The sequence below is a fragment of the Salarias fasciatus genome, chromosome 8 (assembly GCF_902148845.1).
Source record: "Salarias fasciatus chromosome 8, fSalaFa1.1, whole genome shotgun sequence".
Classification (NCBI taxonomy): Eukaryota; Metazoa; Chordata; class Actinopteri; order Blenniiformes; family Blenniidae; genus Salarias; species Salarias fasciatus.
In genome coordinates, this window is record NC_043752.1 from 5,890,360 (window position 1) to 5,908,862 (window position 18,503).

At 41.9% G+C, this 18,503-nt stretch overlaps 2 protein-coding genes across 2 annotated transcripts in view; both read right to left on the reverse strand.

Moving 5' to 3' along the window:
• LOC115393563 (myosin-16) overlaps window positions 1–9,701 on the reverse strand; it is a 46,087-nt gene extending 36,386 nt beyond the window's left edge. The window contains exon 1 of the mRNA XM_030098607.1: window positions 9,547–9,701. Coding sequence (XP_029954467.1) covers window positions 9,547–9,615 — 69 coding nt within the window. The 5' untranslated portion in view covers window positions 9,616–9,701. The remainder of the gene's footprint in view (window positions 1–9,546) is intronic.
• Window positions 9,702–14,302: 4,601 nt separating this feature from the next.
• Window positions 14,303–18,235, reverse strand: pts (6-pyruvoyltetrahydropterin synthase). The gene is made up of 6 exons (XM_030098178.1): window positions 18,064–18,235; window positions 17,075–17,154; window positions 16,968–16,990; window positions 16,785–16,841; window positions 15,703–15,773; window positions 14,303–15,631 (listed from the first exon to the last, which is right to left on the reverse strand). Exons 1-6 carry the CDS (start codon window positions 18,165–18,167, stop codon window positions 15,508–15,510), a joined length of 459 nt encoding a protein of 152 aa, XP_029954038.1. The 5' UTR covers window positions 18,168–18,235; the 3' UTR covers window positions 14,303–15,507.
• Window positions 18,236–18,503: the final 268 nt, after the last annotated feature.

Genomic DNA, 18,503 nt, shown 5'->3' on the forward strand with positions numbered 1-18,503 from the left:
TTCACACCTAAAAGAACTGACATGTCGTTAAACAATGGACTTGATTTCCACATCAGGACTCTTATTTTGCAGTGAATTTGGTGTTTGGATAAAGAATTTTTCATTCATTTGAATCTGTCACCTGCGTTTTACTTCAGATGAGAAATTGTGAGTTTCAAAAGTCACCTTTTGGTTAAAAAAAAAAAACACTAAATAGTCTCAGAAAAAAATACTTTCATTCATCTAAATGTTCAACATGTCGGGAGGAACTACTCTTGGCTAAAAATAATTAAATCCATTGGTGCATTTGAAAGATAAAAAGGCTAAAATTGCTAAAATGGTTGAAAATGCTAATGATTACAAAAAGTAAAACAACAAATTTGCTAACTTTACCTTAAAAAAAAAAATGCAAAAAGAGATAAAATGCTTGTATTAGCCATAATCTATAATATATGCGAAGCAGTTTAATTGATAAGATGGAATAAAAATAGCTAAATATGCTAAATACACAAAAAAGCCCAAAATGATGTTTAAAAAGAGCTAAAATTGTACGAGTGTAGGAAAAACATATTTACTTCTCAACTAACTAGAAAACTTGACAAATGAGTGGATGAAATTTCATATGTTTCACAAAACAATAATTATCTTCCAGCCTAAATATGTTTTGCAGCTTTAGAGAGTTTGTTTTTTAAATTTTTAACACTTTATAGAAAAACTTGTCTTTTGATGAAAACGGTTTCAGAGTTAATCTCACGTCAGTTAACGTGGCCGAACCGAGGCTGCAGACGAAGCGAGCGCGAATTTCTCCCGTCCAGACGGCAGTGAAAGAGGCCGACTGGACGGCCTCGGAGGCTTTATGATCTCCTCCATCCACGTCACTGAAGCGTCTGCTAAGACGCTCAGGAGCATTAATGACCGACTGTCCTCACTGGAGCGCTCTCCACAGCCGAGCCGCTCCACAGTCTCACGTTTCCCCCAGAGACTCCACCCGAAGCCCCATCTGACGGACCTGCAGGTTCCTGACATCAAAGACGTTGCTTGATTGTTTCTTTGTAGCGACGGAAAATCAAACACTCGGTTTTCCGAAAAGGAGCCCGTGCTGATCCCAGGTCAGCCGGTCCAGCCTGACGGCTGCGCGCTGTGTGACTCGTTACAGTAAACAGTGTTTTATTGAGTGTTTTTTACAGCAGTTTTTCACCACTTCAGTGACTCATTGATCCATTTCTGCCACAGTGAGGCCTGCTGACTGTGAAGGAGGATTCATTTCTATTCAGACCGGCTACGCGCCAACGTTTTCAAGTGAAAACTGAGAACTTTCATTGTTCAGAGGCAGGAGTCCATGACGACATGTGATTGAATGGACGCATTTTTTCTCAAGAAAGTGATTTATGAGCTTATTGCTCCAAATCTCTTGTCATTATTGATCTTTCTCTTGTCAGTAATGTCTTTTATTTACAGAGGTCTTGAATTTTCAATCTTACACTGAATTACATGTAAAACATTTTTTCTTATTTTTGTTTCAAATCAGATAATGAAAGTCTCTTTCATGATGTATAGAAATAAATAATGTGGGACATTTGTCAAGTTCATCAGTTCAAATCTGCCATATTTAACTGAGGGGTAAACTTTTTTTTCAACGTCTCTCTGAAAGCTAACTGTGGATCAATCCAAAGAGATGCTGTGAAATAGTTTGAAAAGATTCTCGTTCGTATCGCCAGTGAACCTGGTTGAGAGGCTTATTCAGCAGTTGCAGAGAAGTCAGCAAATGATGGTTAAAACCACTGAAACTGCTGTAATGGCTTCATTCAACATGAAAAGTTGCTGAAATAGCAAACAATGGTTCCACTTAAAAAAGCTAAAACAAACCGAATCGAGACCAAATCAAACAGAGTCGAATGCCTGAAAAAAATATTTTTAATGCTTGTTTGCGTGGAGATCGCTCGTTGTGTCATTCCAAGAGATTCACACAAAGTAAAAGAGCAGACTGTCTGCATGACGATGCATTGTAGCACATATAGAGAGATAAATAGAGTTAGTTAGTGAACCAGGTCCTGATTAAAGTCGCAACCAGCATCAGCATTGGTGTATAGCTAAAAGCTCTGTAGAAACTAATCCAAAAAAAAAAACAAACAAAATGTGCCCTGCTGTCACCCAGACTCCACTGTGATTGGCTCCAGCACCATGTGACCATAAAGACTCAACAAAAACAAGCAAATGTGTTTAAAATGGTTTAAATGTCTTTATTCTACCATTAGTGTAGGAAACACCAAGAGAAAGAAGGAAGTCAACGATCAGTACGACCTTAAATGTACTCCCAACACTGCCACACATGGCTACTTGTGGTACTGCAACATTTATTAATGGGCTTTATTTACAATGCGGTTTCTCCCCTCACGACACTCCGACATACTGGAGAGCAAGAAATATATGATGGAAGCTCCAAAGCTGCAACTTGAAGATGAACGAAAAGACGTAAACTGACTGACCCACAAGTCAAGAGAGGTAGTTTTAGTTCAGAAAGTGCTCTCAGCAAGCAGAAATATGCAATGAGCTGGATTTTCTTTGCATAAAAATATCACTTAGCACAGTTTTAGACTCTTTTGAGACTATTCACAGCCAGAGTCTCAGTAAGAAAGTGGGTTTCCCACCATGAAGCTTGCGCTGGCGCTTCCTTCTGACAGACGGGGATGAGCTCAGAGTCGTCCTCGCCGTAAAGACGTCAGTCAGACTGCGCCCGAGGCCAGGAAGCAGCCTCGCGGAGCGGTGACAGCAGCGAGAGGCAACAGACACACTCCAATAAAAAGGATCAGCTGGAAAACGGTCAACACGGCAGTAAAAAGAACCAGGAAAAGCCACAGCATTAAAACAAGCTGGAACACAACCACCTCCCTCTCTGGAAGGGTGTCATTATCCACTTAATTCCCCCGGCCCGGGGTCGCTGTAATGACCACGTTCAGAATCCCTTATCGAGCAGAAATTCAGACTCCATCGCAAATTATGTGAAAAGGATGGAGTGGAGGAGACGGGAGGGAAAGATGGCAGCGGCGGAGACTCACAGCTCGGTATTTGGTGTCCGCCTCATTCTTCTCCCTGTGGAGCCGGCCGTTGTGCTCCTCCAGCTCTCGGACCCGGGAGAGGAGCCGCTCGCTCTGCTCCACGGCTCTCCTCAGCTCCTCTCGCTCCCTCATCCCTCCAGGAACGCTCAGACGCTCGGAGAGCGACGGAGAGATTTCAGCCCGGGCTGCCCGGCTCACTCACTCCCTCTCACTTTCGTCTGGAGTTTCACCCCCCTCCGCCTCCTCCTCCTCCTCTTCCTCAAAGCCTTTTCTCCTTCGTCCACATCATGCACGGGAGATTTTCCCTCCACGTGTGAGCATAGTAAATACTCCGGCCTCCTGCAGGAGGACTTGCAAAAGTACCTTGCTGCACCGGCTAGCATGCGACTGTTAGCATCACATTCATGCTGCTAGCATTACGTTTAAATCTGATTTATACTCCATACATAAATGACATGCGAAGCCTCAAACCACCTCTGCAGAGCCTCTGTTTCACCCAATGTGAACCTCCAACAATCACACATCGATGCAACAGAGCGATAGTTGAAGCACCTCGACTACGAGCTCTATCACATCATAGGGCAAGATGGTGGTGTAAGAAATGGCACTTTATTGGAAATCCACTGTTAATTTCAAGAAAATAAACAGCACAGGGCAAAGAATTCCAGATTATCGACTGTCCACAACACTTGTTACACCTTGATAATAGGACCGACACCATGCAGGAAGCTAGCTCAGAGCTCGCCGTTTACTGAAGCTAAAATTTGCAACATCACTGCCAGCTTTTGTGCAAACTTGCTCTTTATGATCATAAGATATGCACGACCAACACATTTCATGCAGTTTCAACTGATCCTCATCCCACAGCATTATGACAATGAACGTCTTAATGGGGTGAAAGAACTGTAGACATCATGCAGTGCCCCAAGTGTACTGTAGATGATTCAGTATATATCAGCCTTTAGTTTGTGCATGTTTACTTGCAATATATTTATGCATTTAACGATATTTATGAAATTAATACAATGAGCTAAATTGTCAGCAGAGCCAATGCTAAATGTTACATCAGGTCATGTGATGAGGGCCACAAAAGTGTCCTCCTCTTTACCCGAAGAGCCAAGTCATGTCCGATTGTGAAACCATGTGTGAGAGTTGGAGCTGACAGAAATTAGATAAAATGAGACTAACTGAATCAAAATACTTGAAGTTGGTATTTTTGCATCTGAATGACCTACGGCGTCTTCGAGTTGGCTGAGGAATCGACTGCATTTATAATCAAAAGACCCAATTTGATCACTTTCTTCAAATCTAAAATCCATCTGGAGCTGAAACAAACTTTTAAAGTGAAGTGATCACAGCTTTGCAGTTTGGAGTGGGCATGCTTACAATGTTTTCTGTTTTGTTTCTTCAGATAAAACACACGAAAGCCAATTCCTGAAAACAATTATCTTCTGAAAATCATGGAAAACCTCTTTAGGTTCAGAGAACACTGCAAAATTAGGTATTAATTTGTCTGTAATTGAGCAAAATGAACTTCACAGACAGCATCTTGGTCAGTTAGTCGGAATAGTTTGTTCTTTACGATGAGAGAATGCTTAAAATTCCACATGGTACCCTGAGAATGGATCATTTCGAGAGATGGAAACAACAGGAAGGAGCTGAACTGAGCAGCCCGACGGTCTGATTCCCCTTCGAACACCCGGAGGCGAACCGAGCTGATACAGAAACCAACATGTTGGAGTATTGTCATCGCCTTTCAATCAGTTCACCATCTGCCAGGAGCCCCGCAGCTTTTCTACGACGCAGCGCCGTAAAGCTGCATCGCAGCGGTTCAGACAGACAGTAAAACCTCCACCGGTCGAGGTCGACTCAGAAGAAGCAGCTGACTGCAGTGGTTTCTTCAGACAGCCTGTTTACTCCGAGCTCATCTGTACATGGCACAGAGGTCAGAGGTCAGAGGTGGAGTTCAGACGCTCTTATCTGGTGGAGACGGTTGGGTTTTATTGCGGCGAGGAGACCTCAGGCTCGGTCCTTCGCCCTATCGCCTTGGCGGTCCGTCAGACCTCACTGGAGCGGAGTTTAAACAGACTCAGCCGCTGTCAGAACGGTGGAAACACTGCGATCCTGCACACACTCCGACATAAACCACAACACCAGTCTGCAGTGTGTTTCCTTCAGACAGCGCTCGATAGCTTCTTGGTAACTAATGCAGCCTCCTTCTTTCTTTTTTTTCTGCCAAATAACCAAACAGAATTATTGAAATTAAACGTTGGAAGCTGGATTAAGCGTGAAATGCAGGATTGACAGGTTTTGTTCTGAGGCGGTTTGACGACTGTGAAGCGTGAATAACATCTCAAAGCACTTCTGCCAGCGAACTAATTGGGGACGTCAATCTAAACTGTTGAGGTTGAGAAGGGATTTTAACCCGCACGCACAGAAGAAACTGGTGTCAGATCATCATTCTACAAGGCTTTTCTTGAATCAGTTCGACAACTTCACAAAGCTACAAAATATTCAGTAATTGTCAGGAATTAACTTCAAAATGGAGGAAGGAGGAAAATAGAAGCGTGTATTTAACCCAAGCAAACAAGACAGAAATAAACAAACATTTTCCATAAAACAACATTTTTTTTTTGGTTGTATCTATTTATGAAGTCCTTCTAAATATTATTTATCTGGTAGTTCTTCTCAGCCAGCACTTCATTTTAAAATTCTGCAGAGACGAAACACTGAGGTCCTGATTCGACGTAGACGTTTGAGGTGAAAACGTCTCTTTTTCAGGTTTTCATTTCAGAAAAGTTTCTGGTTTACGCAGCAGTGGCAGAAAAGCTGAACATGATGTAGTGTTCCTGTTGGGCCACTAGTGGCCACTGTTGGCTGTTTTTTGTAATGAAGCCACACAGAGGCAGAGAACAATACACCATGAACCTGAACTGCTACGGCTGAATCTCAACTCTAGAGCTATCAAGTCCCAGGAGAATATCTACTGTGCACATACTGTATGTGCAGAAAAGTTCTGTTTTCTCCCGTTTCCAAAGAGACTATGTCGTATAGTTTGAAAAAGTCGTTTTTTTCGGTGACTCTGAGCACCGTTGTTGTGAAAACAGACACCAAAATGCAACAAAAGTTCTCAATTGGCACATTGGCAATAATTGGCAGATGAGTCAGTCATTGTCGCGTAAGACTTCAGAAAAATTCGTGCAGTAGACACAAATTCTTAAAGGTAATGTATTTTTGAAGCTGATAAATTCCTAAATACTTTCAGAGCCTCCAGCTTGCCTCTACCTTCATGCCACGTGAAATCTGCCGCGTCGTACTTTCCATCGACACCTAACAAGATTCTACAAGTAATTTTGGCTTTACCTCCAGAGCAAACAAGAGAGAAGAAAAAAAAAAGTCAAAACGATGGTTGGGAAAAACAGATGTGAGCTGATTTTCCACTGAAAAAGAAGAATAGGGAGTCTAAAAGGGAAAGTCGGCCGGAGAGAAACCTGTTGCTGCTTGAGCGGGTGGAAAAGCGGCGTCATGAGCGGAGCTCTCTGAACCCTGACAGCCGTTTACCCCGCAGAGCGGCCGCGCCACGCGGCTTGTCAGCGGAGGAAATTAGACGGGGAAACGCGGTGTGGTGTCATCTTTCCTGGGTGCGCGTACAGTAATTGCCGTGCTGTCCAAATAAGATTTAGGATGTGGGGGTCTGAACCGCCATCGGCGGGGGGTTCTGCCCCCCCGAACACACCTGAACTTCCTCACTACGCTTCTCCCTGTCACTCTGGGATTTGCCGTCGCGCTCAACATCAATCCGACGGAAGAGAAAAGCCGACGGAGATGAATGCGGCGCGTCAACGGTTTCACGTTTAGCACGATCACAGGGCTGGAGGCTCTTAAGCTGGCACTATTGTCGGAGGCGCACAAACCAAATTCTCCTTTTGTCACTTAGCAATCCCTCTCCGCGTGATGGATGTGCTCCAGTGTAGGTTTTCGTGTTTTGACTTGAAGCCCGAAGGTGTTTCTGCACCTCTGTGTAGCAGAAAAACAAACTTTCCAACTGTACATGTGATTCACAACTCTGGAAAAGACCAAGTCTTTACCCTGACGATCCCAGGTGAGCGAAGGTAACTCCCATCTTAATCCCACAACCACCATCCGTCTCCTGTATTTGAACAGCTGTTCCCACCTCAGTACGATCTGCACACAAGTCCAGATACTGATGAGGTGTGTCAAACTACTCCAACAGCAAATGAAAGATGTCTGTGAAAAGTGTCCTGGAAGACGTTGCTTCGATGACGTTTGCTGTTCCATTGACCAGCTGGTCTCTTGGCTATTGGAACAGCAGGAACTGATGAAGCCACTTGAATGAGAAGGGAAGCGTCTTTGAAGACAGACGCCAAGTCCAACTGATTTCACTTCCAATGAAAACTGACGTTTGGATTCAACCGCAGAGGGTTTGGACCATTTTGATGTAGCTCGAAGACAAACCCCGGGTTGAAGCAAGAAGTCAGCTTTATCAATAGGAGGTGGAAGACTGCTTCGATCGGACTGCAGCATCAAAATATTGATCAGTTTGACTTTTATACTTTCAGAGTGCATCTATTTCTAAATGCGGCATAAACATCTGCACATATGCAAGTAGATTGACAACAAAACCCACTGCTGTTTGTGGGCTCAGTTTTTTGAATCTCTCTCCACCATCATCGGCATACATGCAGACATTTCTTATATTCAGATACTCAGTGGACTTATACTTCAGAACTTGTTTTAAGGAGCTTGAATTTTTAACGCTGTACTGTTACATACTCTGCAATCGTGGCTGTGTGTCTGAAACAGACTTTAAATGCCCAAGTGAAGTGTTGTGTTGACCCCACACCTCTCCGGCTGGATGAGTTTCACCGGACTAGATGCTTCTCAGCGTTCCTACTGTACCGACTCCGGTGTGCAGCCTGATCCCGCATGAACGGACCGCAGGGTGTCTGCAGGACGGCCTCTGGCTGAACCCTGGATCCAGGTCAGCGAGGACTCCTTTGATCACCCGAGCACCTCGCAGTTCATCTAAACTCCTGTGGTCCACTGACAGCAGGTCAGGCACAATAACAGCAGATTATAAATCATATCACTGACATGATTGTTGTGGTGTAATTACACAGAGGGAGATAACCCCGATAGAGCCGGCTGGAATACCTGGCATAGTGATGGTGGTTAGACTGACCCCAGAAAACCCAAACAGTATTATCTGTCAAACGAGCAGCATTCCTTTCAATTTGGCTCCATTTGAAGATGAAACGGTTTTCTGTTTGAACCGGACGACCCGCATGCAGCAGCATCAAAGCACAAAACCACAGTTTGTCGTCTGTCAGTGAAACTTAACGTGCGAGTTCTGCACGTGATCATGAGGTCAAAGCCACATCCATCTACCAAAAGATGCATTAGGACCGATTTCAAGTGATAGTGCTTTTTTATTTCTTTTCAGTAAAGATCCGCAAAGTTTTGAAAATGATATTCGTTTACACAGAAATGGTAGAAACATTGGAAACACCGTGGTGCACATTTAGTGTTTTGAAAAAGTTGTGTTTTTCCCCATTTCCATGAAGATGGAGCCTGAGCGTTTTTGAAAAATTCCACTTTGGGAGCCGTCTTCCAAAAGTTGCGTTTTCAGTATCTTTAAGAACCTTTGTTGTGTAAACAGACAGCCAAAAGCCAATAAAAGGTTTTGCTTGTTAACTGATCCCATTTAATCAGAAATGCAGAAGTTGCTTGAAAAGCAGTAATCAGTTACTCATCACACACGAAAGGACACTTTCATGTGTGACCCTAAACCCATCAACCCCAACTGGGTTACTAATTTACTTTTTTTACCTGACACTACACCGAAGGAACAAACTGTCCAACTTTGAGCAACGGCATATTATCCACTCTCAGTCTCCAAAACAGAGAAATTCGAGTCACTCTGCAGACGCAGCACCAGAAGCAACCATTGTCACTGCTGTTTGGTCACATTTGGTTTGTGGTTTCAGTTTTCCATCCGTTCCTCTGCATTCAAGAAACAATCACACTGAACACAACCTCACTAGAATCTTAGTTCCATTTTTTTCAAGAAAGCTGAATCTGTATTCCTTAAGTCTCTGCCTGTTATTTAACACCAGCCTCAATTCGTTCCCTCTATTATTAATGAGACAATAGGAGAACGATACACAGCTGGTCCACTTTAAGCAAAGTGTGTGTGTGTGTGTGTGAGAGAGAGAGAGAAACTGAAATACATGGCATTTAATATTAGGTTTAAGGAACTATCAGAGCAATTCCAAACCCTCCATGAAGGCTTTACTCGACCCCCGCCCTGCGTCATGGCTGATGTGGAGCTCTGTGGCGCCCCCTGCTGACCGCCCCCCACCCCCCCCTCTGGAGGGTGGTCCTGCATCGAGGAGGAGTCCCTCAGCATGCCGACACACACGGAGACACCCGGACTGTCAGTCTGGCAGAGGAGCAGATGAAGCAGTGCCGAGTCGGCGGTTCTTCTTACCGGGTTTCTGCGGACCGTCGGTCTGTACTGGTGGAAGTCGGTCAGGATCACACACACCCTCTTCTCCATCCTCGCGGCTCACGGAGGACCCATGATGTCTTCACCCCGGCGGGCTCTGGGGAGGGAGTGGAGCCGCTGTGTGCATGAGCGCTCTCTTCAAGCTGTGGGAGTGTGTGTGTGTGTGTGAGTCAGTGAGTGTGTGTCTGTGAAGAAGTGTGTCACGCCTGAGTGGAGCAGTGGGTGGTGGTGGGGGGGTAAACACAAAACAGGAGTGAGCTTGAATACCCCCCCAACGCAGAGAGATACAGTCATCCCTGCCTGAAGCCGTCTGACGGCAGTATAACTCACACACACACACACACGCACACACACACATGCGCGTGCTTGCAGAGACAAACATTTGTATCAGATTTTTACTCTATTTTCACACCATAGAAACACTAAAAACTACAGTAAAAATAAGAACTACTAAAAAATTAAGTTAAACTGAAACTGGTTAAATAAGTAAAAGAAGTATTGAGCTAATGCCAGTAGAAAAGCTTAAACATAAAAGTAACAAAACAAAAAGTTAGGACCACTTGAATGGCGGAAACGACTACAAGAGAAAAACTGCTAAAGTAGCTAAAAGTTAAAACATTACACCTGCTAGAATTGAGAAAATGGTTAAAATGTCACTTTGAAATGACCAACAACATCTACAAAAAGTGAAATAGTTACAATACACTGAACTACTAAATTGTAAGAACAGGCAAAGCAGCTAGAATGAAATGGCTTCAATTGCTAAACTGGAACTGCAAAAGCTTAAATGCTGAAAACGGTTCAAATTGCTTGAAAGAAATAAAAATAGTAGCTTAGAAACAAACTATTTCAGGAGGCTTATTATTTTTATGCAGACGATCACAGTGGTTTTAAAGAAGCTGTTAAAACGGACTGGATATTAAATAATCAGTCATGTGGAATCACATCAGATTCCTGTAATAATGAGAAGCTTTGAATTCTTCACCCTCCAGTGTCAAAGTGTCAGTAATCTGCTGGCTTCTCTCCATCAATGGTTCTTTAAAACTCACCTGGTTTCATCTCATCAAACTCACAGAAACTAACAGTGGAAACTGAAGGCTGTTCTTAGACATTTACTTTCACTTTCACGCATTAAAAAAAAAAACAGACCTAAATTTGAGTCTAATTATTGTGCAATTTCTTTCATTTTCACAATCATAATCGGCTTCAACAGATTGCGATACTCCATAGAGAAATCCCCCTTTTGTTCTAGAGATGCAGGGAAGGATTTGTCTAGACACAAAAAACAAAAACCTCCAATCAATCAGCAGAAGCAAAGAAAATCCAGCTAATCCTGATACGTGCGGTAACATTCGCCAGCTCAATTAGAGGATGTAATCCAACTCGCAGCGGAATGAACACACAAAACAGTGGAGGACACAGTCGCTGCAAACAGGAGATAAAAGGAAACTTAATTCAGCGTCGTAAAGTGCAGAGAAAAATGCTTTTCCATCGGGCAGAGGGATAATTGCTGGCTTTCACCTGTTAATTGCAGTAATCCAGCTGCCTTCTATTACTCTGTAATTATAGTTTTATGTGTTGTGTTTGTGTCTGATCCAAGACTTTCTGCATCGCGGGGATTTTTCACAGATCAGCGATCGGCTACAGTAGCACGAGGAAACGAACTGAGCCGGTTCTGAACTGGAACTGGACCTTCAGCGGCGGCTGGAGGCTCCGCCGTCGTGTTCCGGCCTGTTCCCTGCCTGTGTGTGACACATCTTTATGGAATTTGATTAATTAAAGGTTCGGTTGGAGGCTAAATCTTGACATGAAGATTACAACTCTGTCAGAAAGGGAGTAAAGAAAGAATGGGGCCCCTTGTTACCCAGCATGCTGTGCACACGGTGACGTTTTATACATGTTGTGGTCTGAAGTCGCTCAGGCATTGAAGCTCATATGGAAGGAAACATGACCTGATTATTGGTAGTGTAGTTACAGCCAGGTTTAATTTATAGAAAATACTCTCCACTTGCTGTGTAAATCAATTAATGATCATTTATGAAACATCTGTCAACATCAGACAGGATATTGATCCATTCTGTTAGATTTTACTACACTGAATGAATGTGGCCTCAGTAAAAAAAACAGTGATGGGAGTAAACAGTGTTACTCATGGTGTTACAAGTAATCTGATTACTTTATTCAGTATGACAACGCCATCACTGTTACTGACAATAATATGAGGTCTGGTTCCGTTATGTTTCACCGCTTTCAGCTGGTGTTTCCTCCTCCAGACTCCAGCTGAGCCAACCAGGAATCTTATTGGTGCAAAGTGTGTGACGTGTCAGAGGAACAGCCACAGAGAGCTCTGATCATCTAAAGGCAGCTTTTCAATGGGAGTACAGAGATCTGTTGACATGTCCATGAATGTAGGAATGCTATCTACAGTTACTGATGAAATTTTATTATTTTCTTGTTTCATATCATAGCACAGCAATATTTGAAGAATTTAGATTCATGTAGCATTTCCTGTTTAATTAAGCATATATTCAGTTTTTTAATAAATAATCCAAAGGGGATCCAAATTCTTTGGCATATTTAAACAGGTCTTCTTTTTAAAAGTAACAGAATAGTTACTTTGTCTAGTGATTAGTTACTTTTGAAAATATTGTAACTCATTTACTTGGTTACATTTTTAGGTAGGTTTCTTCCTTTTAAAGGTTTTCTCTCCACAGTCGCTATGCTTGCTCAGGTGGAACTGTTGGGTTTTTCTCTGTAAAAGATTCTAGAAATGACTGTGTTGTGCCTGGCAGGATATAAATAAAGCTGAATAGAATGGAATGGTGAGTTTTGTTACACATATTACAAAATCATGAACGTGTAAAATGAATTTACATTAAATGTTTAGTAATTCAATTTGATGTACTTCATTTTGTTTTGTAAAAAAACACTGTTACTTTAAAACTGATGCATTGTTGCAAAGTCCTCAAAATTCTAAATGTCATCTACTTTGCATAGCTGCTCATTTGCATATCTAGGTGAAATTAGATGATGACATCATTTTAAACCGATACATTGTTGCAAACTCCTCAGTCAGGACAGTTCTAAATGACATCATCACACAAAAATAAGCAACTATTGGTGCAAAGTGACAGAGCCCACATCATATAAAGGCAGCTTTTAAATTAAATTAGACATCTATTGACATACATCTATGTCAATACATAGACGTATTGTTATTCTTTTACAAATGGAAAAAATGCTCTCTACAGTTTCAAATCAAATTTGATTGGTGTCTCGTCTCATATTATCGCACAGCAACATTTAAATAATTTAGATTAATGTAGAATTTCCTGTTTGTAATTTGGTTTGTCAAGAGTCAATTTCTTTCATTAATCATAAATTCATTTATATAATAAATAACTGAACATGCATCTTAAAGGTCCATTAAAAGGGGATCCAAAGTCTTTGACATATTTAAACACAAGTAATGCTGATGAAGAAACTCAGAAGGTGAATCTCGTATCACCTGCTGCAACATGAGAGATCATTGTGACTTCTGAAAGTCTCATTCCCTCTTCATGGCACATTTTTAGACAGATGTGACTTAAGGTACAGAGAATATGGCAGCGATTTGCCTCCGTTTTAGAAAATATGCATAAAATTATTAAAATAACCACTTTTATAACTGTTCAGTTTCTGTGGATTGATGACTGAGCTGGAGTGAAAACCTCCTGGCTGTTTTTTTTTTTTCTAGAAGTCAGATGTCCCCATCTGCTGGTTAAATATTTCAGAGCATCAGTTTCCATCCTGCAGATCACAATAGAGGTCATTTAACGCCTCTTTTCCCATGAAACACAAAATTCTCCTTTTTTGAACTCTTCAACGTCAAACATTGATGAAGCAGATTTTGTGTTTTCACTTTAGTGAATTCTCTTCTGTTATTTAGGAGTCTTGGTTCCATCAGTAGCTTCACCTGTTACAGCCCGTTCTGGTACTTCACAGTGGTTTATTACTAGGGGTCAAAAGAGACACTTTGATGCTTTTTCTGACCAAATAAAATTTGTTTGAAGCTACAAAACATATTGAAATGAAGAAATAAAGCATCTAAAAAAAAGTATTGCTATACATTGAAAAACTGAAGTGTCACAGCTAGTTGTATATCTCTCATTACATTTTACAGTTCTAGAAATTTCTCCATTTTTTTTTTTACATCTTGGAAATTTTAGGCTTTTTATCTATTTTCTGTCCATTTCCTAATGGTTAGAGGACATTTACCTATATTGGCAACAATAAATTTTATTTTCATTTGAACCTTTTTGGTTATTGTCAGTGATTTTAGCAATATTAGTACTTTTTCTTGTTGATTTTTTGAGGTATTTTATTCATTTCAAGCTGGGGGTTTTTTTCCCTTTATCTTCTTTTGACATTTTTTACCCTGGAGATTAGACCGAGCCATATGCAATATAATTAAAATTTAAACTAAATGTTAACCCAGAATTTTCAGGATGCTGCTACAGAGAAGTTGAAGAGTCATGTGGCCCCAGACCTCAGGTTTATTAAATATCTGTATGATTTTGGGGAGAAAATTTTTTTTTCAGATGGATGCAACCAATCAAAGAGACAATGCAGTAAATTTAGAACACTGGTGTGGAGAACAAACTGTGCACACGATGGGTGAGAATAACCTGTGAAAATATACAGATGTGAATAAAAAGAACATAAAAAGTGCCATCAGACCTGAGAGTACAGACTAAACCGTTGTCAAAAAAAAGCTTTATTTTATGAAATTTACTTACAATTTTGTCTACAAGTTGAGGAAAGTGCAACCACTGGAGATCAGCATCCTTCAGGAGAACATGTAACTTTGGTCCCGTTAACATTCAAACAGCGTTCACACAACTGAAGAAGAACGTCATCAGTCTTGTACTGAGACAGACTGAGAAAATGCAACATGAGGGAAGTTTTCATCTTCACCAGTGCCACTTCTGACCGTTTTACACACTATTAAAAGTGTGCTTGTTGAAAAGAACCTCTTCAGATCAGGAAGTTAAACAGTTAAATACAAAGAGTTTGCATGGGCTCATCACAGAAGTTATTTAGGAGATAACATATTTGGACTCATCACACCCAAATAGTTTTTTTTTTTTTTTTCCCAGGCAGTCAGCAGGTTCACTGGGTGGAGGTGACTGGCAGCTGTCGTTGTTGTTGCTGACTCCAGCTGAATGGTTAATAAAACGGGTGAATCATCAATGGCCGACACCATGTCTTCAGGCTACGCTGGATCTGGTTGTTTTTATGTCTGATTGCTCCAAAATTCATTGTTGACACCGTATTGGCCCAATTAGAGTCAAGAGTCAAGCCTGCTTTCCAGCTTGAACCTTATTTATCCCCCCTCACTTATTGATTTTGTAGTGTTTTCAAAGTTAGACTGAAAGCTGTTGTTTAGGGTGGACATGTTGGTGGAGTTTCATTCCGTCTTTCTCAAACTGTTCAGTGAGAAAAACGTGACAGGCCACATTTAATTTTCTGTGGCAGATGAAGTTTGAGGGATTCTCGTTTACCCTTCTGTTCAACCATTCAGCTGGATCAGTAAAGACTGGGACTCAGGTCTGGGTTATTGATCGCTGCTCTGTTGGCTCTAGGCCAGTTCCATCCAGGAAGCGCTGCAGCCCGGCTGTCCAAACATTACAGATTGGGAGAGTCTGAAGTCAAACTGCACCCGACGCGCCAATTCTAGGAATGTCATTTATCTTCATTTCTAATAGGTCCGATTGCCAGTCTTCATTTGGGCCATCTTTCTGCTCACCTCCTGGCAGTGGAAGGACACAGACCGACATGCTTTCATTCACCGTGTGGCAGTTTGACGAACTGCAGCCATCTGGAGGCAAACAGTGCTGTTAAATAAAGCGGCATTAATGGCACTTTAACGGCGGCCAAAGCAAACGGAAACGCCGTCGGCGTCTACTCCCCTCGATAAACAATGACGTTCTTATCAGTCTCATGAATCTTGATCTCGTAGAGAGTGTCGGGGGGCAAAACCTTCGCCATGTTGTCCCATATGTACACGGCCAGGTTCTCTGTGGTGCTGAGAGGTCGGAGAAACCAAGGTTTCGGTTAAACAACACAGGGGGAGGTGTGGAAACAAAAGATGCTCACCTGACAACTGTAGCAAAGTAAGGAACGTCTTTATCAAGGTTTTTATGGTCCAGAGGAACCATGATGACTTCCTGCAAATAATGGAAAGAATATATGAATAATCTGACAAAACAAAGATTTCAGGGAACAAAATGCTTCATTTTCCACCTTTTCAAACCCATTTTGTAACTTTCTAATGATCAAAATCCACTTTAAAAGCTGCACTTGCTGATATTTGTTTGTCTCTCAATGAAAACAGAGCAGAGTAAAACCACAATACGGCCCTTTCTACAAGTCATAGTCAAGTACAAGTCATCAACGGTTCAGCAGTGTTTGTTTTTACCCACAATATTTCACTTTATTGTAAACTGCTGTGATATTGCTGTGTTGTAATTGTTGCAATATCAAACAAAACTCAGTTTAGGAATCGCATTTAGCAGCAGATTTGAGGCCCTGATGAAACAACGTGAAGATGGAACAGCTGTCAGCCATTCGCTGAACTGCCTCTTTTGTCTGAGACCAAACTGTCGTTTGGTTTCGGACTAAAACGCAGCCCAGGAAGTGTATTATTATGATTTCCTGTCCAAATACTTGACTTCATTCTGCCACAAAAAAACACATTATACGCCTTTTATGAAGTCCAAAGTGTCGATTTTCAAATCAAGAGTGCAGAAATAATAATCTCATTTCATACAAACTGAAAACATGAAGCTTAACGTCAGCGTTCGACATTGTGTCTTTATGCCAATGATACAATCACTTATTGTTCTCATCACATTGCTTCATAAATGATTCTTACTTTTGTTCATTCCTGTACTTTTTAAATGAACTTAGTTGATTGACTGAGCTTCTTTGATGTCGTTGTTCAGATTGTTCCGTCATCTGATTTCTTTGAAACGCAGCGTTCCTACAACTTTGGTCTGAATTCCTTTAAGTTTGTAAATTCTCTGTACCTTTTTACCTATCTAACTTGATCTGAAAAGTATTTGATAAGATTTTAAGAGAAGCTGCAAGAAGAAATCTCCAGGAAAGCAAAGCAATTCTAGAATACATCTGGATAGAACTAGTAGATGAGTAAGTAAGCAATAGCTGTCCGATCTTACCTCAATATGTCTCTTTATGTCCGTCAGGTTCATGACCATCCCGGTAACGCTGTCGATCTGTCAGAAATAACATGATAGAACCTGATTCATGTTTATCTCAAGAAAATGTGACCTATTTAAAATATAGCATTTTTTTCTGATTGGGGTTTTAGAATAAACATCATGCTATTCTTTATTTTTTACCTTTCCACGCACGGTTACTTCCACTGTGGAGAGAAGACAGATGTGTTTACTGATCTACAACATGTGGAAACAGGAATTCAGCACACAGAGTTGGAGTGAAGATGAACCTTTGTAGTTGTGTCCGTGTCCGTTGGGATTGTTACACTTTCCGAAAATTTGTTTATTCTCCTCATCACTCAATTGGATGCTGGAAAACACGCAGGAACAAGTCAAACACACAGGAGCCAGTCAAACAGGGAAAACACACTGAAGGTTTATGCTGCCTTCAGGGACATCACGTACAATACAGTACATGCACAAAGTCTGAAAATTTCCGTTTGGTAGTTTGTTGATTGTAACACGGCTTGGTGAAATAAATTGGATAAGAGTGGACAGCTACTTTATTTCCCTGTTAAATCCAACGCAGTGTTTGAGGAACGTCCTTTTGTGGTATGAACAGCGGAGCCAAGCATATAAGGTAGAAGGAGATCAAAGGATCTTCACAAATGTTTTGCATATTGCTTCATAAGACCCGTTGTACAAAGCTCCATAGTACAATAATGTCACAAAGTCATGGACAAAAAGGAAAAACAAACAAAAAAAAAACACTGGAAATAGGAAGTGGTCAGCTCTGATCTTGGGAAAATGTCTTCTATGTTGACTGGAAAGAGAGTAACACAGCCACATTAATGTGGAAAAAGTCTTATTTTGAATTTAAAATAGTGAACACGAAATATATGTGCTGAATAGACACGTTAGGTGCACTTCTTTTTTGGGTTTTCAACAGGTTATTGTCAAGCTCTTTTTCCCGACAGTGCTTGCTGCACCTGAATGCAGCAGCATCATGGAGTCCTTTCTAAGCCTTTGAAAACTACAAATTCCATAAAATCATTATTAACGCCACAGACGGGACCAGACAAATTCAGCAGGTCGTTCTCTAACGTTGTGCCCGCTTTCCGCGCGCTGACCCGCGGACGTGATGAGCTTTGTCTGCTCATGGACCGGAGCCTGAACGCATCACGCCGCGCTCGCCGCTGCGCGCGGACTCCACACGCCGGGCGGAGCGCATCGAGCGGCGGCTGACGCTCAGCGGTCCGTCCGCCCGGACGCTCGGTACCTGTGGAGCCGGTGGCAGGCGCTGAAGCTCTGGACGCGGGTGATGTAGCCGATGCGGTCCCGGGCCGCTCCGCCGCCGCTGCCGGTGCCGCTGGATCCGGACATGATGGGAGGGAGGCCGGGAGAGGAGGCCGAGCGGAGATAAACCTCCACCGGGCTGTAACGGGGGGAAAGCTGCGGTCATCGACCCTAGTTAGGGACGGACCGGTGCCCAATGATTAGCTCAGAGCAGTCACGTGACCCGAGAGAGGGAGGGAGGGAGAGAGAGAGAGAAAGAGAGAGATAATTTGTTTTTCAGTCTTTTAATTAGGATTTTTTTTTTTATTGTGTTATTATTGTCATTTTAAAGTAAGGTTCAGATTTAGTTTTGATCAATGTTTTTGATGGTATAATGAACATTTTATAATGATGATTTATTTAAACAACAAAACTATTATTAGT

Excerpts from the sequence above, each read along its gene's own strand:
- pts (XM_030098178.1), bottom strand. The coding sequence starts at position 18,167 with ATGTCCGGATCCAGCGGCACCGGCAGCGGCGGCGGAGCGGCCCGGGAC. Across the intron at positions 16,991-17,074 it reads ACACGGACACAACTACAAAG|TGGAAGTAACCGTGCGTGGA; the intron begins GTTCATCTTCAC and ends TTCTCTCCACAG. Across the intron at positions 16,842-16,967 it reads AAGTAACCGTGCGTGGAAAG|ATCGACAGCGTTACCGGGAT; the intron begins GTAAAAAATAAA and ends TATTTCTGACAG.